This window comes from Ochlerotatus camptorhynchus, unplaced genomic scaffold (assembly GCF_037179485.1).
Source record: "Ochlerotatus camptorhynchus isolate MF236.1 unplaced genomic scaffold, CSIRO-AGI_Acam_v1.1 ptg000510l, whole genome shotgun sequence".
Lineage (NCBI taxonomy): Eukaryota > Metazoa > Arthropoda > Insecta > Diptera > Culicidae > Ochlerotatus > Ochlerotatus camptorhynchus.
The window spans coordinates 90592-116573 of NW_027040994.1; the positions used below are offsets into that span (position 1 = coordinate 90592).

At 36.9% G+C, this 25982-nt stretch overlaps 1 protein-coding gene across 11 annotated transcripts in view; it reads right to left on the minus strand.

The window, feature by feature from the left end:
- Positions 1-13198: 13198 nt before the first annotated feature.
- The window catches only part of Ptp10D (Protein tyrosine phosphatase 10D), a 98705-nt gene continuing 85921 nt past the window's right edge, over positions 13199-25982 (minus strand). For 5 of the 11 annotated variants that reach the window (XM_065235941.1, XM_065235940.1, XM_065235939.1 and 2 more), the window contains 7 exons: positions 24177-24414; positions 23918-24104; positions 23597-23854; positions 23282-23540; positions 23098-23217; positions 13978-14802; positions 13199-13754 (listed from right to left, as the gene is read on the minus strand). In XM_065235941.1, the coding sequence (XP_065092013.1) occupies positions 14381-14802; positions 23098-23217; positions 23282-23540; positions 23597-23854; positions 23918-24104; positions 24177-24414 (1484 nt within the window). In that variant the 3' untranslated portion in view covers positions 13199-13754; positions 13978-14380. Of the gene's footprint in view, positions 13755-13977; positions 14803-14824; positions 15122-23097; positions 23218-23281; positions 23541-23596; positions 23855-23917; positions 24105-24176; positions 24415-25982 lie in introns of those variants that run through there. The other 6 variants (XM_065235948.1, XM_065235946.1, XM_065235944.1 and 3 more) reach the window with 4 other exon arrangements.

Genomic DNA, 25982 nt, shown 5'->3' on the forward strand with positions numbered 1-25982 from the left:
TAAAGTAGGGACTTGCACGCAAGTCGTATAAAAAGTTTAAAAATGCGCAAAATTTAGAAAAATACGTTGTTATTTGCAGAGAACTTGAGGCAGAAATATCGTCAGCATATGCGAATTACAATTCGAGAGTAGAGAACAATATAAAATCTGATCCCAAAACGTTCTTTAACTTCACGAACGAAAAAATGAAGTCATGTACATTCCCATCACGCATGCAGTTTGAAGAGTTTGATAGCACTGATAGTGAGGATATTTGTAACCAATTTGCTCGCTTTTTCCAAAACATATATAAGAAATCCAGTAATGCTCTTGATTTGAACTATTTTTCTTACCTACATGAAGGGGAAAATGACGTATCAGTTAATAATATCACTGTTCAAGAAATTTTTATGACTCTTGAAAGTCTCGATGCCGGCAAAGGACCTGGTCCTGATGAAATACCTCCATTTTTATTGAAAAAATTAGCAACTAGTTTTGTTAAACCATTGTTTTGGCTTTACAATTTATCTCTCAAAACAGGTGATTTTCCAAAAATTTGGAAGAAATCATTTTTAGTCCCAATATTTAAATCTGGCAAACGGTCTGACATTAAAAACTATAGAGGTATTGCAATTATTTCATGCATTCCTAAAATGTTTGAAGCAATTGTTAACCAAAAAATATTTAACCAGGTTAAGCATCGCATTTCAAATAATCAACATGGTTTTTTTTAAAGGTCGGTCAACGTCTACTAATCTTTTGGAATTTGTAAACTTTTCTATTGAAGCAATGGATAGAGGCAATACGGTTGAAACCTTATACACTGATTGTAGTAAGGCCTTTGACAGAGTAGACATTCCCTTACTTCTTTTTAAATTAAAACGTTTAGGTATGACAAGTACACTTTTAAAATGGATTGGATCATACTTGACAGAAAGAACACAGATGGTCCGCTTTAAAGGAAAAATATCTTCGCCAGTTAATGTTACCTCGGGAGTTCCACAGGGATCTCATTTAGGTCCTTTATTATTTATTTTATTTGTGGATGACGTGAAGTTTGTGTTAAATCGTTTAAATGTGCTCATATATGCTGACGATATGAAACTGATGGGACGAAAGATGCAAGATTCGAGAGTAGATGAAAGTAGATGACACAGATATAAACAGATAGCGTACGGTAAATAAATAAATAAAGATATGTGTGATTCTTGGTGTGATTAATGATGAAGATAAGATAATGTAGATGTGTCGCCCCCCTCGAAATAAACAACAAAACGAAAACAAACCCTACGCTTGCACGGTAACAGTAAAATACCCTTTTATGAGTAAAAGTTAACCCATTTTTAATAAAAGTGGCTTTACTCATTAATGAGTAAATTATTTTAACAATAATGAGTTTCTGCTAACAGTAGCTAACAGTTAGTACTTAATTGGTATAATAAATTACTCATTAATTATCATTGTCACTTTTATTGACAATGGGTTCACTTTTACTCATAAATGGATGTTTGATTCTTACCGTGCACATGACAGTATACGCTAGTGTGTGTAAAATTATATTATTAGTGTAGTGTTCGTGAGATCCTGCTTGGAGAACTCAATAGGGTATACCGAGGGGGCAGCAAATCCACAAAATTACCTTGCATACGGCGGTATTCATTGGATGAAAGTGACCGTGAAAGAGGACACTAAAATAGAAAGCTTTTTTTCCGACAGTTTAATCTTAGGCTGTGAACCATTTACCGAGTTAAATTTAACTCATGGTTAAAAGTGACATTTCGAAAGTTATTTTCTATGTTCGACAATCCCTGTGCTGTCGATCGACCGGTTTTCGAGAAGAACTCAGCCACAGTTGTCAAAATTTAACTTATTGTCGGTCAGAAATAACCACGCTCTGATAGCAGGGTTAATCGATAACTTTCCATCTTTCAAATTTTAACCAAAAGTTAAAATAATCAACCAAATGGTTCAGAGCCTTAGTATTCTTCTTTAGTATAATTGTAAAGGCCGGCGCACAATAGATACGTTTTCGGGTTTTTTGACAGATAATGCATGGGCTAACTGTCAAAAAACCCGAAAACGTATCTATTGGCAAATCAAAGTTGGCACTCGTGGAGAATAGAAGAACTATAACAGTGATGATGGTTTCAAAATTTTCCACGGGGAAGTATACGAATGCAATCTTAAAATGCTTTTATTTTGCAAATGGAACATTTTATTTAAATCTGGTTGCTGCTACAGTGGTAGAAAAGCTCAAATCTATGTGTACACCTAAAAATCTGAAAAGAAATTAATTTTTCTGTATTATTTGTCTATTGAGTAGTCCTTAAGTTTTCTACTAACATAGCATCAACCAGATTTAAATAAAATGCTCCATTTGCAAAATAAAAGCATTTTAAGATTGCACTCGTATACCTCACCGTGTAAAATTTTGAAACCATCATCACTCTCATAGTTCTTCTATTCTCCACGAGTGCCAACTTTGATTTGCCAATTGTGCGCCGGCCTTAAGACGATAGGAAAAGAAACAGTGTTCAGTTTGCTCAGAAAGTTAACAGTCAATTTGTTAGCCGATACCCGAGCAAAGTCCAGCATCAAAATTGAAATCAAGTTTTGATATCAACATCGCAAACTGCTGCAACCAGTTTACGCAATTGACAAATTTGATATCAAATTTTGTTTTCATTTTGCTGTACATTTGCTCTTCAAAAATATGTTGTTGCGGGTTTGTTTTCATAAACGAGTGCACGGAGGGATTTGAGTTCACTCTCTCGACAAAAAGTGACACAACAGCAGGGCCCTGTTTACTAAAAATGAACACATGAATAATACTAGCGTAACATTTGAAACGGGCCTATCAATTTTAGTATACAAAACTTGTTAAGCCCGTTTCGCGTGAACCAAATACGCCCACGCAAACTAACAACACCATCGGGTAGGGAAAATTCTCTCTTCGGTTCTCGTGAAAAGGACCTAGCTTATTGTTTACAAAAGTTCATGGGCCCTTTTCAAATGTTACGTGAGCATTATTAATGTATTCATTTTTAGTAAACAGGGCCCCGCTGTTGTGTCAATTTTTTTTTCAGTAGATGAACAAAAGTTCACTCGTGCATTCGTCTATTGCCTTAGCATAACATCAAATTGAATACTTGTTTTGTTATCAACAGGAAAAATTGATATCAAATTGAGTTCATAGTGTTTGTGAAGTATATCTTCCGTGACGTCAAACTCCACTTTTTTCATGTCAAATTTTCAGGAGTTTTTCGTCATCACCGATTGTTTACCTGTTTTTTTGCTACAAATACCAACAAATACCCTCTTGTGTACACCTGTACCTCATTGGGTAAGCTCCAACTCGGATTAACTTTTAATAGCGTCCTTGTTTGGATGATACACACAATGTTTGCTTTGAGCTACATCTTAAGCCATTTGCAAAACCCATAAACACACTTAAAAACACATGTAACGACTCTTTTTGCATTTTGAAAAAGTAGATGACTCCATTTTCAATCTTTTTACAATCAAAATAAATTACAGACCTTAGGAATTCTAGAGATACCTCAATTTTTGAAATTCATAAAGAAATGGCTAAGCTATGCCATTGCAAACTTGCAGTTACACGTTTTTCGGAGGCATCGTATTGGAGTGTTAAGCTGAGGGACTGGAACTGCTCTACACAACATTCGTTGATAACGCGTTAATATCATAGAGGTAACTCTAAGACCAGAAGGTCCCGAAGAAACGTGCTCAACGTTTTGGCTCAGCTCTGGTACTATCTTCGGTCCCAACCTAATCGATGCACCCCTCGAAACATAGGAAAATCCACGAACCCCTAATTTTATTTGATTTTGTGTGGTGGATGGGTTTCGGGCGTGGACAGGCATATGGGTGATAATATTAAGTTTACGTTAGGATAACGTTGAAACATTGAGAAATGTATCGCTTCAGTTTAAGAAGCACTTCACTTCACAACCGATGAACCATTCTGACGCCCACATTGCCGTGCAGGCGTCGTGTGTTGGCAGGGTCCAATATTGGACAGTTTGACGTTTATAAAGTACCATCAGTTAAAACTGTATTCTTGAACTTTATCTCTATACATTCTTAGATGTTTCTTAGTAGATTATCATGTTGGTGTAAGCTGATTCAAAGAGTAAATGGTATTAACATTGAGCTGTCCATAGTTGGGCGTTGTTGAACTTCTGGTACTTGCACAACATTTCATGGGAATACCAAAGTAACCATATAATCCCAAAATAGCTTTAGGTGTGGGTTCAGAGTGGTACAATGTCACTGAGATATGGTTAGTTGGGTATTCAGATGAAACTATTACTTTAAAAAACTAATCCTGGTTGTATCTCTTTTTCGTTTTTTCGTTTGCATGTAACACTGTTTGATATTACTAACCGCACCGAGCCTTCATTCCGGGTGGTGAGCGAACCTGAAGAAGAAGAAGAAGACCATAAACCCCTTCTCGGAACGAGTGTTTTGTTAGTGGACCTGGTCTGCGATTCAAGGTTGGACTCTGTGATGATAAGTATCACATAACAGGTAAAGTAGGCAGCATAATCTTTATCGAAATGTAAGTATTATTGACAATAATCATAACTAGATTATATGCAAATTTATATGATAGGTATCTGGATCAACGTTGTTTAAACATGCGGTCGTGACGGCTAATATATATAGATATCATTTTAAGTCATATATATATATATATATATATATATACAGCAATTCCATAGAAAAAAGTTATAGTGGGTCTCAGAATTTCATGAAAATTGGTATAGTTCTTCCTTATCAAAAAATATTAGACTCGTATTTTTTTATTGCGCCATTAGGGTGACCATTTCCGTGTTAGGGTGGTCCAAAAAATCATTTTTTTTCAAAAATGTCTTTTTTCAAAAATTTATTACTTCTGAACCTCTTGACCGATTTTTACGATTGACCCTTCAAATGAAAGATGTTTTAATGTAGTTTTAGGAAAAGTTATGAAACACTCAAAGATATTTGATTTTGTAGGAAAAAAAATATGTTACAAATGCTTTTTCTTGATTTTCACTGCGAGGGTCTTCAACAACTTCTTATTTTAGTATTTTTAATTGAAAGATCATTAAATTTTACATAACATATCAAAAAATTAGCGATGTCGGAGAAGCAGTTTTAGAGATACAATTTTTTTAAATAAAAAATTATTGTTCCGCAATATATGCACCACACGTGCATGGAAACGATGAAGACGCAAGGTAGTTCACAATGCGTCTCCATCGAGTCACAGCAGCTGTGACTAATGAAATCTATGACTAACTTACAAGCTGGGTGCAACATTCAGTTCAGCCTGGAGGCTGTCCATAAACCACGTAGACCAATTTTTAAACATTGCAGATCCTACCTCCCCCCTCGTATACTTTACTAAAATTTTAAAATATTTTTACCGAGCGTATACTGTGGCTGGACTCCCCTCCCCCATTGAAGTCTTCGTGGCTTTAAAACAGGCCCCAGTTTGACATTATTAATTTTGGTATCAAAATTCTGGGAGAAGTACTTAAATGCTACAAATAATGACGAGGTCGAAGAAAAATAAGTAAAACATGAAGCATTTATTTTCTTTAATTACAATTTCACACATTTTTCTTCCGTTGAAAATGAATACCGTTTGACAATAATATACTTTTCATTTTGAGGCTTAAAACTATGGAATGACTGTGTCCCCGAAATTTTGTTCACATGTATATAACGGTTTTTCAATTTTCTTTCCATTTTATTGTAATCGGATTCCGAAAAAAAACTGATAGTGTATTTTTTAATCTGGCTTAGAAATAGCCCATGAGTAAAGTTCTTGGGCCGTTGTTATATGGTGGCCTTGCAAACTCGTTTTCGTAGCGTTTCGTTTCAATACTCCTCCCAAAGCATCACAAGGGCCCTTTCCATGACAAGTTGCGAAAAAATGGCAGTCGGCAGCAATGCCAAAATCTTTTTGCATGTTGCATAAATTAAAAGCGGTCATCTTATTTTTATATTGGCTTCCTGATCCATCTGAGAAAAAGTAAATCTGTTGTAAGCTTGGCAATTTACATTTTATGAACGCTAGACAATGCGTAAGAAATAAACGAACTGCGACATGATTATGTTTAGTGAAATCAGCAATTGCAATACAACTAGTAAATTTCAAATCGTTAGATTCTTCGTCCTTAAAATAAATAGCACAAGGGTGAATAGTACATTGGGCGTTCGCCCAATGAAAGCCTTGAACTGCATCCTGCACAACGAAAGAATAATTCTCCGAAAAATCACAGATTATGATGCATTCTGTAGCTTTCAAATTGCTTTTGACGTGTTTCATGTAATTTGCCTGTTGCTCAGCTATAAAGTTATGCGGCAATAAATTGAATAATTTTTCTAAAGAAGTATCAATAAATTCCTGTGTGTCCATTTCAACTAAGTCCGTAATGCATCTCTCTACTTGACGCCATTGTTTTTTTTTTTTATCTAGTTCGTTTATTTGTAAGGCTCAATCGCGTTAGCTTTACGGAGCCGATAATTCATTGTTCTTTGTTTGTAACAAAATTCACTTAATTCTATGTCTAGTAGGAGTTGGGCCGGATACTCGCGGCTTACTCGAGGTTAGAGGGGTACATTGTCGAAGGATAGGAAAAGGGGAGGAGCTTGGGAGTAGGGTATCGTTGCCTCATCAGAGCGTTGTCGCCAGTGTGAACGGTAGTGTGGTTCTAGATTCGTCTGGAGTTCGACCGGCTATACGCCATTGTTTGAATTGTATTGATTCAACATGTCCGTTACTAAGAATAGTCATTAGTTCTGTGGCCAAAATTTGCGTTCCTGAACAATTTTTGCAACACTGCAGCCAGCATTGTTCACTTGGATTTTGACAAATTATTTTTTTAAACAAATCGTGATAGGAATCAACACCATCTGGGAGTGATTGTCTGCTTTGTAGTGTTTTAAAAATAAGTTTAACGTTTTTTTTTTTTTTTTTTTTTTTTTTTTCTTTGATTTGTTTTCCGTCGATCTTGTTTTCCGTGCTGAGCACCAATGCTACCGACGCCAGGAAGGCAGCTCCCACACCTGGACCCTACCTATCGACCCATCAACTCATGAACCGGGGACCAACGGCTTTACTTCCCTTCCGAAGGAAGGCGTGATCAGAGATGTTATGCCTCAGAACATCCCGGCGGCACCGACTGGGATTGAACTCAGGCCTGCTGGGATGAGAGGCAATCACGCTTACCACTACACCACCGGTGCCGCTGAGTTTAACGTTCTGATGATATATACAAACGCATACGGTATGCGTGCCACTTGTCCCTGCCAAAATGCAGTGTTTCGGACGGTTACTGGCGAACATGGAAAATCCTATTTTAATATCAGGATATGTATTTTTAAAGATGGAGTACGCCTCCTGCAAGTTACACAAAACTAATCTTCTTTGTACGTAGATTTCGCCTTCATCATTTTTAGATATTAAATAATTTCTTTCCCCGGACAAACACGACTTATATCGTCACTATTGTAAAAATCACGAACAAGCATTATCGTTGGTTTTCCTAATGAAGCTCTGCTTAACCTCTTTACAGGCACCGACATTATTCCTTTCTCTTGCTGCAGTGCTTTTGCTTGGTTGACCATATGTTGTGAAACATTGAACTCCTTCATAATTCTATATGTAGACCAACTTTTGGGAAGTGTGGTTAAAATCCTGTATCGCTCATTGCTGTCTCTTGTTTCTTTATATTTATCCTTAAGTTGTATAAGGAATTCATTTTCGTCCGACAAACGTGCGTTGTAGGTGGTAACGATCGATTCAGAACTGGTTGTTTCCACTGATTCTGAAAATAAATATAAAAAATGATTGATTATTAGAAAAAAAAAACATACAAATGATTTATTTTTTATTATTTACCTTGGCAGGGAAAAGGAACCATTCTGGACGGTTCCGCAACGGAAATTGATTCAATGCTGGTTGCTTCGATGGACTCTGAAAAATGATTGCAAAAAAGAAGAGTTTAAGTTAGTAGTTATAAGAAAAGAATTGAAATTTAAAGAAGAATCACATGAATTTTCAAATAACGTACCTGCAGCAGCGATTCTGGATGGTCCTGCAACGGCTTCTTCGGTCACAGCATCATTGGGTTCATATAGTTTGTGGTAGCATCGTTGACAAATGAAGGAGCTACTCTCATCTATTTTAATCTTTTTTTCCACTGCATAATCGTACAATTTATTGGTGATTTTTCTGGCACATGAACTCAACATCCAAACATCACACATTGAACACTTACGTTTCATTTTTAGATATTCTTCAATTCAACTGTTCTAGTAGGAAACTTTGATTTCTAACTGATCATTTCTTTCATAACATTCGTTGTTTTATGAGAAGCATTATATCGTACCTACGAGTGAGTGATATACCTACGAGTCTAAGCTGTAACTCATAGGTATATCACCTGTTCGTAAGCAATGACGTCACTTCAAACAGCTGTTTCAGGTAAATAGATGAATATTGCGAATAAATACAAACACCACCAAACATTTCCAAATGTCACTAACACCGCGAAGCCTATTGGGCTGGAGCTTATGTAAAAGTCATTGCCTACGAACGAGTGATATACCTATGAGGTACAGCTTGGACTCTTAGGTACTGATGCAACACGCAAAAAAATTTTGGCATTGCTGCCGTGTGGCATTTTTTCGCAACTTGTCATGGAAAAGGCCCTATGGGAGGAGTATTGAAACGAAACGCTTTAAAATTTGAGTATACGAAGGGAAAGGTAGGATCTGCAATGTTTAAATCTTGGTCTACGTGGTTTATGGACAGCCTCCAGGCTGAACTGAATGTTGCACCCAGCTTGTAAGTTAGTCATAGATTTCATTAGTCACAGCTGCTGTGACTCGATGGAGACGCATTGTGAACTACCTTGCGTCTTCATCGTTTCCATGCACGTGTGATGCATATATTGCGGAACAATAATTTTTTATTTAAAAAAAATTGTGTCTCCAAAACTGCTTCTTCGACATCGCTAATTTTTTGATATGTTATGTAAAATTAAATGATCTTTCAATTAAAAATACTAAAATAAGAAGTTGTTGAAGACCCTCGCAGTGAAAATCAAGAAAAAGCATTTGTAACATATTTTTTTCCTACAAAATCAAATATCTCTGAGTGTTTCATAATTTTTCCTAAAACTACATTAAAACATCTTTCATTTGAAGGGTCAATCGTAAAAATCGGTCAAGAGGTTCAGAAGTAATACATTTTTGAAAAAATACATTTTTGAAAAAAAAATGATTTTTTGGACCACCCTAACACGGAAATGGTCACCCTAATGGCGCAATAAAAAAATACGAGTCTAATATTTTTTGATAAGGAAGAACTATACCAATTTTCATGAAATTCTGAGACCCACTATAACTTTTTTCTATGGAATTGCTGTATATATATATATATATATATATATATATATATATATATATATATATATATCATTAAAATTACTCACTATAAATTTCATGCATTGTTTCTTCTCATTGTAGACAGCGAATAACGAATAGCGAGCAAGGGCGCTATAACCTAGGCGAATACAGCATTCCCTCCGTATAGGTTACGTCCGCACACCGCTCTCTGTTGTCCTTCGACTGAGGTCGGCTGGATCGATTGAGGGATGGCAGTGGGTGGGCGGTGCCGTCCACGCTTGTACGGAGGGAGGACTGTACGCTCGAACACAAGGGGTAATAACTGTGTTCCATCTCAGGAGATCGGACAACCAAGGAGTGTACATTTACTCCCAACGATTTATATAGCCTATTTTCAAATCCTGCATACGGAGCGGTTGGTACGGTATGTCCCCGCTCTTTGATTACCTGTGGATTAAATGTTAACCACTGTCTATACTTATTAAGTAGACATGGTAAACATTCACTTCCACAAAAATTAACTAAACGCTACACAGTAGGCCTGGCCGTTTTATTGTTTGTTTCACATCCTTGATGTGCAGCAGGCATTAATAATGACAAGAAAAATGATAAATGTATTTCTATCATTTTCCAGGATTCTTTCAAGTACTGGCTGTGTATGTGTAGACTAGACTAGACTAGACATAGTATAGTACTGGAATTTATACTAGAATGGGGTACGTTAATCGATTTGCTTGGGACCAATAGTGATGGTACTACCAACCGGTGGAAACTAACAATTTAAAATTGGCTCACTACTTGACTAGTCTATTGGTCGAGGCTCTAACAACCGACTGGTATCGACACGGAAACGGTAGTTCGAGGCCGGGTGTAAAATCGAAATAAATTTAACAACGGCTTTCACCTGCGGAGGTGTTGTTCTAACGATACACAACTTTGACGAGACATGAAAGATCGCAGTAGGCCTTGAAAGCTGACGTGTTTTTCTTTTGCTGCGTATTTTTCGTCAGCGAATTAAATATTTTTTGTTTTAAATTTGTTAATTTGTGTGCTGAAATTTAGATTCAAGTGTTCATAAAGTTATCATTTAGTGATATATCGTGTCTTGCCTGTGTTTGCCTTGCGAGACTCGGTTGACCTTGAATCTAACCTCCAAAATCTAAGACGCAGCTTCAGTTTCATTGTTCGATGTCGAAAATTGCCTCCCGAGAGCCCGGTTCTCCGAGTTCGGATGCCACATTTTCGATGTGTAGTTCTGTTCTATTGAGAGACTCGTCACCGTGGGCGAGTTTGAACCCGGCTTGGTTGGTGATTTAGCCCGGGAACGTGCTGATAATGTGTTCGTTGCGAGTTTTGGTGGTGATTCGGTAGCCGACTTTGCCGTGAATCAGCAAGTTTTCCGCTTGCAAAAGTGCTCGGCTGCTGGTCTCTCGCCGGTATCGAAGATTGCGAGCAATATGAAAAATGCCTCGTGGGTGGTAGCTGGTGACCGCGAAGGGTTCCTGGGGTTCCATTAGACGGGAACCTCCTCCCAGATGACCATGCCAATGCAAGACAATTTGTGTTCGTTGAAGGAACTATTACGACAAAGGTGAGACCAGTTCAAATACTTGTTATAATTAAAAAAAATAAACTAAATGTCTCTAATGTTGGCCTATGGATCTAAGATTGGGCCCATCGCTAAAAATCGGCTATTTATCAATTTTATCTGGATGAACGCGTTATTGAGACGTTACTAATGGATATTTTTGGTTGCTATTGAAAATTTAGTCTATTGCTGAATTTATGTATGGGCCCAAATTAGGGATACATTGGCCGACATTACCTGCATTTCCCCTTATGTGCCAGGATTCAAAAGAACATTTTGAAACTGGAAGTGTGTGTGTAATACTAATATCCAATTGATAGAGGTAATACTTACATGCGGGGCTAAGTGAAAGTAACCTCGGAATGGGCGTGACTCTCCAGACATTCTGAAATGGGTTGCTGGATCTACAATAGAGCTATCATTTTCTAACTCCCGGACTAAAGCTGTCTACAATGCCCATAAATGCGACATTGTAGAGAGAGTTCTTCCATAATACCACTGCCGGTCAGAGGGGGTTAGAGGGAATACGCACGCACGCACGCACTTCTTGACTAGCCTATTGGTCCCAAGTACATCTATAAGCGTACCATTCTAGTTGAAATTCTAGTATTACACTATGTTTTTTTTTCATTTGCTATAAAAGTTTGACAGATAAAATGAGGGGTTCATGGATTTTCCTGTTTTTCGAGGGGTGGATCAATTAGCTTGGGACCGAAGAGAGTACCAGAGCTGAGCCAAAAAGTTAGGCACGTTTCTTTGGGACCTTCAAGTTTTACAGTTACCTCTATGGTGCTACCAACAATCAATACGAAACTAACGATTTTAAATTGGCTCACTACTTGACTAGCCTATTGGTCCCAAGCAAATCGATTAACGTACCCCATTCTAGTCAAAATTCTAGAACTACGCTCTGTTTGTTTTGATTCGCTATGAAAGTTTGACAGATAAAATGAGGGGTTAGTGGATTTTCCTATGTTTCGAGGGGTGAATCGATTAGCTTAGTACCAGAGCTGAGCCAAAAAGTTGAGCACGTTTCTTCGGGAGCTTCTGGTCTTACGAGTTACGAGAACCCCGTTGAACATCTTCGGGACGCAATAGGACACACAGATCAAAAGAAGCCCATTTCCAACAAAAAATAGTTCAAGAAAGCTATGAAGAGCACAATACATTTTTTTTTGTTAGAAACTACTCTAGTCAGAAGAGTTAATCTAATAAGACCCTTGGTCGAATTGATGTTGTTACGACACCAGTAGGAAGTAATAAGTAGCAAAGAAGATCAATCACACTAGGGTAAGCGGACCAGTTTCGGCCATAGTTTTCTATCGTGGCCATACATAAGAAAAACGATTAAATCACGATCTTCATTCGTTTTGTGGGTGAAATGTATATATACCTCGATAAATAAGATCGGATATGGACAAAATCGGAGCATGGACAGGAAGCATGGAAGCATAGAGGTAACTCTAAGACCAGAAGGTCCCGAAGAAACGTGTTCAACTTTTTGGCTCAGCTCTAGTACTCTCTTCGGTCCCAAGCTAATCGATGCAACCCTCGAAACATAGGAAAATCCACAAACCCCTCATTTTATCTGTCAAACTTTCATAGGCTAGTCAAGTAGTGAGCCGATTTAAAATCGTTAGTTTCGTATTGATTGTTACTGTGGCGTGAATTGAATAGAGTGGTTAGTAAACAAAGATTGATCATAGTAGCCAAGCAATGCTTACTCTCTGGTGGGTTTTGGTAATGTTCGCGAGTGCCCTAGCAAAAAGTGGTAGTGTTGTTCGGTAATGTCAAATAAATAGATCAATAACTCGGTAAGGAATGATTTTTCGACCTACCTTTTTTGCTGCAAATGTGGTCTACATTCACCTCTTTTCGGGCGTAACACGAATTCTACATAGAGATTGCTAAAGTATGATTGTGTCAGTGATTTGTTTTCATCGGGAAAATTTTCTGCGATGAAGTTTTTTTTTCCCGATGAAAACATTTTGCGTATACGTATACGTGACGTAGTGTGCGTACGATAAACGTCAGCAATCTCTATAGAGCTCGAATTAGGGCTTAACAGCTTTTGTAAACAATGACTTCTCTAGATGATTTCTCGAAAGTCATGGCTCTCGCTGGCAAATCGACATGAAATGTGGATGAACTGGAATAATAGGAAATTTCTTTTCTAACGAATTGCAAGAAACACACTCCTGGTCGATTGATATGATACTTTTCTCTTTTTATTGTAAGTTTTTAAAATATCGTGTAACTAAAATTGCAATGATACAACTTACATTATGTACAACAAAAAAGAATTTAAAAAATTGGATTCAGCGTCCATTGCACATGCATAAATACGGTAAAAATTTCTGCGTTTCGTTTTACTTTCTGGTTTGATTCTCCGTCCAATGGGGTCAAGAAAATAATTCTCGATCACATTATAGCACATGCACGTTCAATATTGTTTACTGACATTTAAAAGGTGGAATACGCAGCAGTACACTGATATAACATTGTTTTTTTTTCTTTCTAAGAAGATGCCGAAAGTTTTCCGATATTTACAATTTTTCGTGATTATTATGGAGCTGTGTTGTTGAAATTGGATTTTGTTTATTTTTTTGTCTAAGACCGATTTTCCTAATGACGAGAGTTGTTTTTATGTGTTAAGACTGCGCGGTTTGAGAATAAAGATCATGTCTCAAATCGCGTGGTGATGATGGATTTTGTTCCCATGTTGTCTACATTCCTGACTCAGCGATTCCTTCGTCATCTGTTGTGAACGAAATATGAATAAAAACAAATCAGTTAAGTAGGGTGCGTCAGTAAACGCTTCATAATGTACACATTATTCTGCATTTGTTAGTTGTTGCCGTGATTGCTAATAATTTTAACAATATTAGTGTTTAGATAGAAATGTTGCCATTGTTAGCAAAACTATATTTATGTTCAAAGTTGCGTTAGTTTGCAATAATATTTGGAGGAAAACTACCAACCCATTTCTCTAAGCTTTAAATAGAGCTCGTCACTAACACCACCACCACAGAGATTATTATCCTCGTCTACGATAACGATGATGTCATCATCCTGCTCATCTTCCTCATCCTCTACGAAGTGATGCTTATAGCGAATCCGTTCACCGCCTCCGTCTGTGTTGAGATTATTTTTCTCATTCTTTTTTTGCAGTAATAGTTCCCGCTGATCATTGGAATCATCCTCGTCTTCTTCATCAGAGTCGATTCCAACGTCGATCTCTGTTTCGTCGTCTTTCCTGTCATCCATGTCATCGCCTTCGACGCGAATGATTATGTGAGCACTGTTTCCGTGACTGTCGTCGTTGATAGCGATAACGATGCTACTTCTACCGCTGCTTCTGTTGTCGCTATCGTTCTCCAACTGTCATCTTTCTTCCTTCCAAAGTTTGCTACCAACTGACTGCTGGTCATTGTTAATACCTTCCGGTTTGCTTTCGACAGACTCGATCAGCTGGCCACTGCCGTCCTGACTAGTGTCATTGCTGTTACTCTTATCGGCTATGTCTTCAGCTGCCTGTAGATGTTCATTACTATTACGTCTATTGGTTGCTTGTACTTCAACGGATATCACTTCTGTTTCTTGGCAATGATTTGCGTTAGCTTTGGCATCGTCAGTCATACTGTTATTAAGATTATTGCTCTGCTCTTCTTCTCCCTGTGCGTCTTCAACCAGTTCGTTGTCCTCTGGGTCACTGACTTTGACGTCACTTGGTTCGCCTTCGTTGATGTCCCCTCCCTCAGGCTCAATTAGTTGCCTTTCTTCTGAAGCGTCTTGTTCACCCGGTTCTAATGAAGTTATAGCACAAGTACCATTTAAGCAGCAGGTTTGTTAGAGGTTTTTTTTTATTTAGGTAATAAGTGCAGTTTCCGACACCGATATTCATGTTTAAAGTGTATTTGATTGCATATTGATTCCAAGTGAGGTTGTATGAAAAGAAGGGAGCAGCAAAGAGATAAGAAGATGATAATTTCGAAAATTGTTATTTTTATTGTTTACTTGGTGGAAAATAAATCTTTCTAATCTTTTATACTACGGTAAGCTTGGTTTTGGAATCGCTCAAAAGGTGACTCTCTTCCGTTTGGTTTAGTGTGCTTTCATCAGGTACTTACAGGGAGAAACAGAAAAAGATACTATAAGAATATATGCATTGGTACTTCTAGTGCTTGTAAAAAAAGAAAAAAAAAAACAAACACCGTGCAAATGTCATGCTCGAATTTAAAAACCAACGTGGTGTCGTAGCCAATGATTGATTTGATACGAATTGATTCGGTTAATAAAAAAAAACACAAACTAAAAAACAAATCTAATACCTATCATCTAATTGAAGATCTTATTTTTTTCTACGATTCTTTTAAAATTAATAAAAAAATTTTGCTGGTACACTTTTTTCTTGGTACATATTTTGGAGTTTTGGGAAACGAATCTAGGTAATTGTGTTGGATTTTTTTCTTAGTCAGGTAGTATTTTGAATATTTCTCGAAAACACTTAATTTTTGAAATCTCCTCAATTTGGAATTAGAAGTTTATTTCATGACAAGCCCGAGATCTTCAACAATAAAAATCTGGAAATTAGAATTAAAAATATAATTCTTTCAGAATAATAAAATTTGTCTTGCTTTAGAATATTGGAGATTTTACTTGAAAAAAACTACCTAATCATTTTGAAACAACATTTCTAAGTCTAATTTTTTATAGTTTTAGAAACAAAATCGTGGCTTAATTTTAGATTTTAAGAAAAAAAAATGTTATGTTCAATCTTTCAATTCCCAAAAGTCTAATGACAAGTGACAGTGGTAATTCGCGGAAATTTTATGGTGATTTCCGCCAGAATTTTTACTCACAAAAATCATAATAAGCATATAATTTTCTTCAATTAAACAACAGATTACCATTTTCACTTCACTTTAAATTTGATGATTTCTTATATATTTTTGTCGAAATCACATGATTTGTCACATTTAGTTGACTCAAGTTGAGCATTTTCACATTTGAGTTAAAATTCGGCCATAAAATTTAAAATGTAAAATTTTACAGATTTCTGTTAAAAATTCTAAGTGCGCAGCCAGTCCACTCCTCTCTTATACTAGACTCTCTCTAGTCTGAACGTACTATTAAATAAGAGAAAATTGCATTGTTAAATATTTTTTTTTTAAATATCAGTTCATAAAAAAATCTAACTTTTGCAAAATTTTGGAGATGGACACTTTAAAATTGATAAAAATCATAAAACAAAACCTTTTGGTTACATTTTGATTTTTTGTTTATAATGTTAAACTTTAAACTTTTTTTTAATAAAATATTCTAAAATCTAGCCAAAAGTTGTTCTTCTATGATTTTCATCAATTTGAAATTGTCCAACTAAAAAATTTGAACTTTAAAAAGTTATAATTACATCAGAAAAGCACGATACACATCAGGAAAGTCTGAATGTCTGGGATATTTTCAGATGTTGTAGAATTAGTTTCGATAATTTTAGGGAATTTCCTTCTTCTTCTTCGTTGGCTCTACTAAGTTCCTACTGGGACTTTACGCCGGCCCTCAACTAAGTGTTCCACAATTGTTAACTGAGAGTTTTCTAGGCCTGTACTATTTTTGCTTTAGTATAATTATGTGGAATACTCTATGCCCAGCGAAGTTGAGAAATTTTCCAACCCGAAAAATTAATAGATCACACCGGGAATCGAACCGCCTCCAGTCTTGCTTTTCAGCTGCGCCTTTACCATCTAACCTAAGGGAGACTCCATTAACTTCATAAAAAATTCGAGAGCCTAATTGAAAATCTAAGATCTACATTAATTATTTCGTGCTTATTTCAGAAAAATAATGGGAATCTTCGGACATTTCAGGTAAATAAAAATTACTCCAGGAAAGTTATTAAATTTCAGGAAAACTACACAGAAGTCCAGAGAACTTCAAAAAACTTCAAAGACGTTCAAAGGGATATCCCTTCAAAAACTTCTGAAAATTTTCACGAACATTAGGAAAATGTGGGAGCATTTAAAAGTTTGCTTCACGGCAGTTTCAAGAGTTGAGGTAACCTCAGGGAAGATCATTGCAATTCCACTAATTTCAGGAAAATTGAGGAAAACTTTGAGAGGCTCCCAAATTATCATGCAATCTAGAGATCTTCAAAGATGTTGAGAAAAGTTCAGAAATATTTTGAGAACCTCTTTTTAAGGAAGTTGATAGATTCTTAGGATAGTTCAGTTAAATTCAGGGCAGTACCTAGAGTTTCAGGAAAAATTGAAGAATTTAAGAGAAGTTACGAGTACTTCAGGGAAGATCAGAAAACCCGAAGGCAGTTCCATTAACTTCAGCGAAATTACAAAACATTTGAAGAAGTTTCGAGAACTCATGTGAAAATGTTATAGCATTTTTAAAATTTCGGGGACTTCAGAGAGATCCATGATCATTAAGAAAATGCAGGAAACTTTAGAGAAGTCCAGAGTTCAGGACTTACAAAGATTTTGCGGAAAGTTCCGTGAGCATCAGGGTTGTTTTGAAAAATTCAAAAAAACTTCAAGGAAATTGTGTGAACCTCAGAGTAGTTGCGTAGTTCTATGAACAGCTGGAAAACTGCAGGAACTCTTGAGCCTTTGCCTTACTTTTAATACCTGACTGTAGAAAATAACATACCCTGTTACCCTGTCTACTGGTATCTGTTGGAGATCCATATTCTTGCTTGAATTAGAGACGTTTATTGCCTAATCCTCTGTAATGCTGCGAAAAGTTTCTCAATTCTTGTTTTTGAACAAAAATAGTGAAACCAGCATGGTGGGGTAGATCAGTGATTAGGGGCTTGGCTTATAAATGCGAGGGTGTGGGTCAACTCTAATTGGCGACATTATTTTACGTCTCAGATATCGATTACTAGCAAAAGGAATTGATGGAATTTTACGAATGGCGCTCTCCCCTGTTAGTATTTTAGAGATTTATTGCGAGCTAATTGCAGGCAAGTTCTTCCAGTGTACACAGTGTCATTTACAGAGAACAAAAATGTGTGTACATGCAATAATATCTTTCTATATCACAATTATGGGCGTTCTTGAAAGGGGGTGCATGGCTTTGAGGTGGACGGAGCGCGTGCATCTAAAAATCTGTGAGTAACCAGCTCTAAATTTACCATGACAGCACTGCTTCCAAGAATATTTTGACGAAAATTTAGTTGTAAAGAGAATTCAATGTGAATTCCATAAAGAAACCCAAGGGAATTCTGAATATAATGTCAAAGGAATGGAACTGAGGTCAACATATATTTAAGAGATTCCAACAATCTTCAAATGTTAACTTTACAGCTAAAACTAGAGTTTTGTGTGGTAGTTAAAATCAACATGTCACCTATTTTTGCTCACAAAAGAAAAAGCCGTTACTTGTATTCATTTGCGACATCTGCTGCAAAACTCAAGCAACCAGGCATGCCATTATAAGGAGAACCCCAATGATCCTCTGAGAAGAATTCGGAAATATTTGAAGTTTGAGGACAGTTCTCAAGAAATTCTAAGGAGAATTCAATTAATTTTTAGGAGCATTCCAAGGGAATTTTGAAGATAATTTAATGTGAATTCTGAAGATAAATCAATGGAAAGTTTGAAGAAAATTCCACAAGAATTCTGATGATTTTCATCTGAATTCTGAACATAAATCCGAATGCACTAAAATTTTGGGGATAGTCACAATTGAATTCCGACGAGAATTCTATGAATTTTTTGGAAGCGTTTCAATTGGTGAATTTTAAAGGATATTTGGGAGACTAACGAATGTTGGAGAGAATTCAAGGACATTTTTAGGAGAAGGAAATTCCAGGGACCATTTCATGATAATTATTGATTATTTTTAATGTGAAGCACCGTTCTAAGGAGAAATCGTTCGGAGTTCAGAGTACAATTCCAAGGGCTAATTTCAGATTAATTATGAGGAGAGTTCTAACAGAATTATAAAAATATCAAATTTTGAGGAATTCTGAAGAAGTTTTAAGGAGAATTTCCAGGAAGAAATCGAAGATGCTTTTGGGCGAATTTCAAGGGAACTCTTAAAAAAACTAAAGGCAGGTCTTAAACAAAATCCATCAAAATTCTGAAGAGAATTCAGAAGGCTCCCGCAGTACGATGATAAGAAAAAGTGAAACGACAGAATAAAATGAAAACCATACCTACGCATTCCAAGTTCTACTCGGCAGGTGCGACTGTTTGAGTAAGGTGCTTCATTTTAGAAAAGGTGATGAATTTCAGATAGGCCATCGATTCATAATCCTGAAATATGAGCCATCGATTGCCATCCAGTGACGACAATCAAATGTGCAGGAAGGCAGCTTTAACACCTGCGTAGGATATCATACCCATCAACATACATGAGCCTATATATATTCCATTCCGAAGGAAGACGTGAGAAGAGATTTGTATGCCTCAGAAAAATCCCACCGATCTCGGCTCACATATAAACATCAAGATCAAGATCACATATAAACATTGAAAATCGTGTTCCAAGATTGAGAGATTGAGGATTCGAACAATGTTTGGGATCTCATGCTGAGATGATTTTTCAAGATTTCTAATTAAGAAACATTTTGACGTAGGACTACGTCTTTGATTTCTATATGGGGGTACACTTTGTGAAGACTGAAAATGGAACATGTAACAAATTAAGAAAATTGAACGTTAATAACTCAGCTGCCCTTGGTCCAATTTCAATAATTTTATCACCAATCGACCAGAAATATGGCTACGCATCGATAAAAATGCTTCCGAATGTCGATTTTTAACAAGAAACTATTGAAAAATTGGTAAATGTCCAGCATTGTCCAAAAGCATGGAATTAACTAACAAATCCACCAATTACCTACACAGCAAAAAAATTATTTTGATATCACGTCAAAGTGGATGCACTACAATCATGTCGAAAATATGGTGTAATATTACTTGCTAAAAAGGACAAAAGTATCATTAATACAATGCATGAACTGACATTACGCTGCTTTTACTGCATTTGTTTATTTATGTGGTCATAAAAATTACATGAAATTTTCGACATGATTGTAGTGCATCCACTTTGATGTGATATCAAAATTATTTTTTTGCTGTGTACACAGCAAAAAAATAATTTTGATATCACGTCAAAGTGGATGCACTACAATCATGTCGAAAATATGGTGTAATATTACTTGCTAAAAAGGACAAAATTATCATTAATAAAATGCATGAACTGACATTACGCTGCTTTTACTGCATTTGTTTATTTATGTGGTCATAAAAATTACATGAAATTTTCGACATGATTGTAGTGCATCCACTTTGATGTGATATCAAAATTATTTTTTTGCTGTGTACATGCATATGCTGCTTCCCCAGCACAGTCGTCAGAGAGTAGTAAGTATACGAAACAAGTCGAAGTGGCATTCGCCTCCGATCTGCGGGCGCAGCAGTGCTTTCGGCGTGTGGCGTTGAAAATTGTTCTCCAGTAACAACGAAAGGCTGCCTGCAAGCAGCGAGCTGCAGAGCCCACATAAGCAACCATCAAAGGAGGAAGAAGCTGCACCGCTATGCTATGGATCGGAATCAGTAGCTCTTCGTGAGTCGCTGCGGGTCGGTCATCTATGACAAGCGTGTCACCCTCGCTTCAAACGACATACAGCTCGACAGCCTCATCCGTGTTGAACACCCAGCTCAGAATTACTCAACCATCACTACAAAACGGTCCTTTTCAGGGACACCAAAAATGTGTAAAAGAGTATTATTTGGACATTGGTCAAGGTCATCAGTTCCCGCAAGCAACTAGCTATCACGGCTCAGCCTGTATATAGAAGGTGTGGAATTGTAGGCCTGAATATATTGGTGCAATTAGTTTTTCCTCGGCTTTCATTCCGCACGATTCGTTTCTTTCGATTAAGGTTCAATTTACTTTGATGCATTTTTTTAAAAATTCAAAAGCAGTTTTTTTCGACGCATTTTTTTAGATTGCAAAAAGCTCGCGTCAGAAAAAAACTACTTTTGACATTTTCCAAAAAGCATCAAAGTAAATTGAACCTTGATCAATCACCCTTGTAGTGACGTCGAAAAGATTGTTTCAATCGGCGCTTACATATGAAATTTAATGTGGATTATAGAATTTTTTGTATGTTACCAAAATTTATGAATGGTTTGCCACTAAATGTTGAGATAATTTATTGATTATTGAATTATCACACTGTATGCCATGAAAAAGCAGCCTGTTTGTGAGTTTTTGCCTGTTTTTAAGTAAGTAACTTTGTTTTACTTCATATTTCACAAAATTGCTTTCGAGTGTTAAGACATCGTCTCCCGCAAAGTTTACATTTTTCCCTCTACCAACACATACATCAAGACTAGATAGATCTCCACAGGATCTATAGAATCCACGCAATTTCAAAAAACCAAAATGCACAGCATTACGAACAGAGGTCAGGTTTCGACCAATAGCAGATAGATTTTAATTCTAAACAAGCCAAACGATTGGAAATTTATCTACCAATCTGCTAAAATGAACACTTAGTTAATTTTCAATAGGTCACTATTGAAAAATACCAAATGTCCAACTGTTGCAATGGTGATCAAAATTATCACCGAATGTCTGAAAACAGCGCATTCCCTAACACAGACTTAAAAATCGAATTCGATGCGGTCCCACTGAACGGTGCTCATTCAATCACCGTAAGTGGTGGTGTCCAGTCCAGCAGGAGCAGCAGCAGCAGGAGTGCTTTCAACAACAACAACAATGAAAGGCTGCATGCAAGCAGCGAGCTGCAGAGTTCATATGAGCAACCATAGAGAAGGAGGAAGAAGTCCCACCGCTAGGTTAGGATCGGAATCAGTAGCTCGTCGTGTTCAGCTCAGCATTACTCAACCATCACTACAAAACGGTCCTTTTCAGGACCACCATAAATTTGTTAAGATTATTATTTGGACATTTGTCAAGGTCATCAGTTCCCGCAAGCAGCTAGCTATCAAGGCTCAACCTGGTCTCTATAGAAGGTGTGGAATTGTAGGCCTGAATGTATTGGTGAGATTAATCATCGTCCGACCATTTTCCAGAACACGCTGGTAGGAAGTGTTAAAAATCCATATAGAATTTGAGAGAAGTGGGAATAATTCACTTTGGGTGTAAATTCAGTCCCCAGAAAGTCAATAAAATCAAATTTGTGAGAAAATTAGCTCTCACGAATTCAATGTCTCGAAGTCCCTCCTTTTTTTACATATTCTGCACAAACGATACTGTCCGCCCCGCCCCATTCATATAATTCGGAAGGAAATCCTGTGAGAGGTGAATTGAATACACTTTAATACCAAAATGCGCAAAACTTAAAAATACATAAATAACAAAAAATTCAAAATACACCTCTTTAAGTCGGGTAGATGAATCGAAAATACTCAAGTTGGCAGTCCCTTAGATTCTCTTTATCAAACTTTCTCTTTGAAATAAATACTACAAATTTGATACGCTTACAAATAAAAAACGGAAAGAGTTAAGATAATTGATGATTGATCAATTAAAAGAACTAAATGTTCACATTTGTTCCGTCCACTAGCGGTCCTACGTCAAGCTTCCGTTCGTGCCCCTAGGTACAGACCCTTCTACTTTTTAATATACTGGGACTTGAAACATTTCCAACATGAAGGAACTGTGAGATTTAAAACTTCGCAAAGTTATGATACGTACGACCTATTGTAGATTTGCTTGAAAATAATGCAGATTTACAGTGATTCTATAAGCTGATTTTCAATTATTTTTTAATCTCGGCATTGACATAATTCTGTTCCTATGTTACTATTGATAAACTATGTAGAATGTCCTATTCAAAGAATTCCTTGGTGCCCGGAATGTGCTGTTTCCAGTGTTAATGACGCAAATCGAAAAATAAATACATGTGTTAGTAAATAAAACCGATTAAGGAATGAAAGACCACTAAACCAACTCGAAAGCATATTCATTAGTCTGCAAAGAAGGAAGCGATTACTTTCCAGTTAAGGATGTGATTATTCACTTTGGTATCGTTCGCGGGAAAGATCGATTATCAAGATAGGAAGCCACCACATGTAATATCTTAGTGTTCAGAAAAAGGAGCGACTTACCTTCGTAACCTTGGTTGTCGTGAATTTCACGCTCGGTACCTTCCTTACCCTCTAATACCACCAGCAAACATTGATGGATACAGATATATTGTTGTTCCGTTTGGACCATCCAGACACGTTCTGTCAAAGAATAACACCGTTAGGTTGCATGCTGCATTCGATTTGAATGTAGGTATCTACTAACCTTTTCGCATTGCCCAGACAATACCGAAGATATCGACATAGTCCGATACCTGAATTTGTTGTAGTATTCTGTCGAGTGTAATGAACGTACCGGAACGACCGACCCCAGCACTGCAGTGCACTGCGATCGGACGTTGATCGGGTCCAACTCGTTCGCGGAAAGCGCGCACAAAGCGGGCAAGCGTTTGAGGAGGATTTGGCACACCGAAATCGGGCCACGTTGTAAAGTGGAAATGGCGGATGATACGTTGCTGGTCACCCTGGAACAAAGAAGTTCAGTACATGTTTGACAAATGAGAAAATTTACAGCACATACCCGCGTCATCATAAACTCCGTGATGACCCAGTCCGGGTAGTGACTGTCGTTGAGCAGCGTAACTTTGATGTCACCATAGTACACTGGTACGGTATCATGTGGCCAGTAGTGATCACACTTTTCACGGCCTTTCTCGAACGTGCGTGTCAGCATGACGATCGCACGTGAATTACTCTCCCAGCACATCCGCCAGAAGTCGTCCCGCGTTGAGTGTAGCGGTCCTTGCGTTACGATGAACTCTCGCGGTGAATTATGACCCTGTGAAGTGGAAATATTGAAACGTAAGCTTCGCATGGAAAACCACGGAGCATGGGTACTTACCGGAACGTAATTAGCATTGATGTAATCTGATCCCTCTTCATCGTCGACCGGTTGCAGTTTAAATCTAGAGTGGTCGTATGGTAAAATGTTGGTGAATCGATTCTTAGGTCTATTGCATGGGAGGTCCGCGAATGTACATGGTTGGTCCCGGCCCACATGTTTCAGTTCTTCAAATTCTTCGCTAAATCTGTAAATATGAACAAATTGGTTGGTTAGAGTCCTTTAATCGCTACCGTGTGTCAACGGTTTTTACTCGTACCTAAAATCAGAATCAGCCGACATCATGCGATAATGTTCGGCGAAATTCTTCACAAGTACTGGACGGCTTGTTTCAATGGTGCTATCTGGTAGAGACATATTGTCGTTTGCACGTTGCTCGGTGGTTTTCTTGCGACCCGAATGGCGTCGCCGGCGTAGAAACAGGATGGTCCCGACGAGCAGGAATATGATGAACAATGGAACCGTTATCGAAACGATCAGTGATGTATTGTCTTGTGCTGGAATGGTTGGGTTAGTTCGATTAGTTGAATGTAGAGGCAATGTTTTCTCAATTAGTACAGACATTATACGTAGGACATGCCACATTTGCACAGGTTTTATAAGGCAATACATATTGTAACATTTTGAAGATGTCTAGATGAGTGAGTTTGTTTAAGAGTGTTTTGGTATGATAATTTTCTGGTCTTTTAATAAACTCTATTAACTTTGCTAGTGTATTAATCTACCAGCCTGAAATAGTTCGCATAATTTTGCATAAATACATGGAACCATGAAAAAAATTCCCTAGATTTAAGCTATGGTTTGACAAGCCTTACAAATCTTACAGCTATTGAAATGATTCATAAGGAATTCTGAGAAATTAGGTAGGGGAAATGTCGGCCTCGGCAATATCCTAACTTATTATCGTCAGGGGGTAAACAAAGTCCTAGAGCACTCATATATGGCCAATAGATGCTCTGGAACACAATGTATCCACAATCCAAAATTGAGCTCTCAAGGATGTTGTTTACCCCGTGACTATAATAGAATAAGCCGTCATTTACTCTATTTATTTATTTTTTAATCAAAATTCCATAATTAATTGTTATTTGTTTTTTACACGTTCGATATTACGTAATATAGGCTACCGTGTCTGAGTTTAGAAATTCAGTGTATATTTAAAAAAATCAACATTTGATGAATTTCTTTGAAATTATGCTGACTACGTTTTACTATTTACACTAGTGCTAGCACACTAAAAAAAACATATTTCAAAATTTCCTCATTGCTTAAGGCGTTGATAATCTAAAAAATTACAAGATTTCACGACACTTTTTAAATTTTGAAGTAATTAAATACACGCATAACGGAACTGCGACCTTTCACTTTCTTTCTTGCAAACAACAACTTAATCACACTAATCAACATTACCAATAGATGGGGCATTGTCTCATCCGTCTCATCGGTCCGATGGTGTTGCGATATCTATAGTACTATACTTCGAGTGATTGAATATGTTGTATTCAAGAAATCGACAATGACAGTGAAAAGTGACAGTTACGTGTATAAAACAAATAAATGTATTACACTTAAAAAAATTACATATGAACCAGATGCTTATGAACAGATGAAGAACACTGCCGTTTGCTGACAACTGATGAAGTGTTCAGGTTCATGCAACATTTATAAATATATGCGACAATTGAAAATATACAAGGGTTGGGCAAAATATTCGACACTAGCAAATTTTTGTCCAACTTTAAAGATCCATGAATAGTTAACCGATTTGGAAGAACCTGTAAGCATTCGACGGGGAAATTATTTAAGTTTTCGTATATTTTGTCAAAAAATGCAGTGGTTGCCGGATATCAGAAATGTTTCGGTTTTTTTCAGGTCAAACGTGCAATCTTTCTGTCACTGATAATTTGTGGATTTCGGTTGAAAATCTTATATGTATATGTATTATATTTTTATCACACTAGGTTTTATCACACAAAGGTTTATGTGATTCACTAGTCTTCTATAGGTTTAAGATGATAAATCGGTCCATAACGGCAGAAGTATGGTCATTATTTTCATCAATATT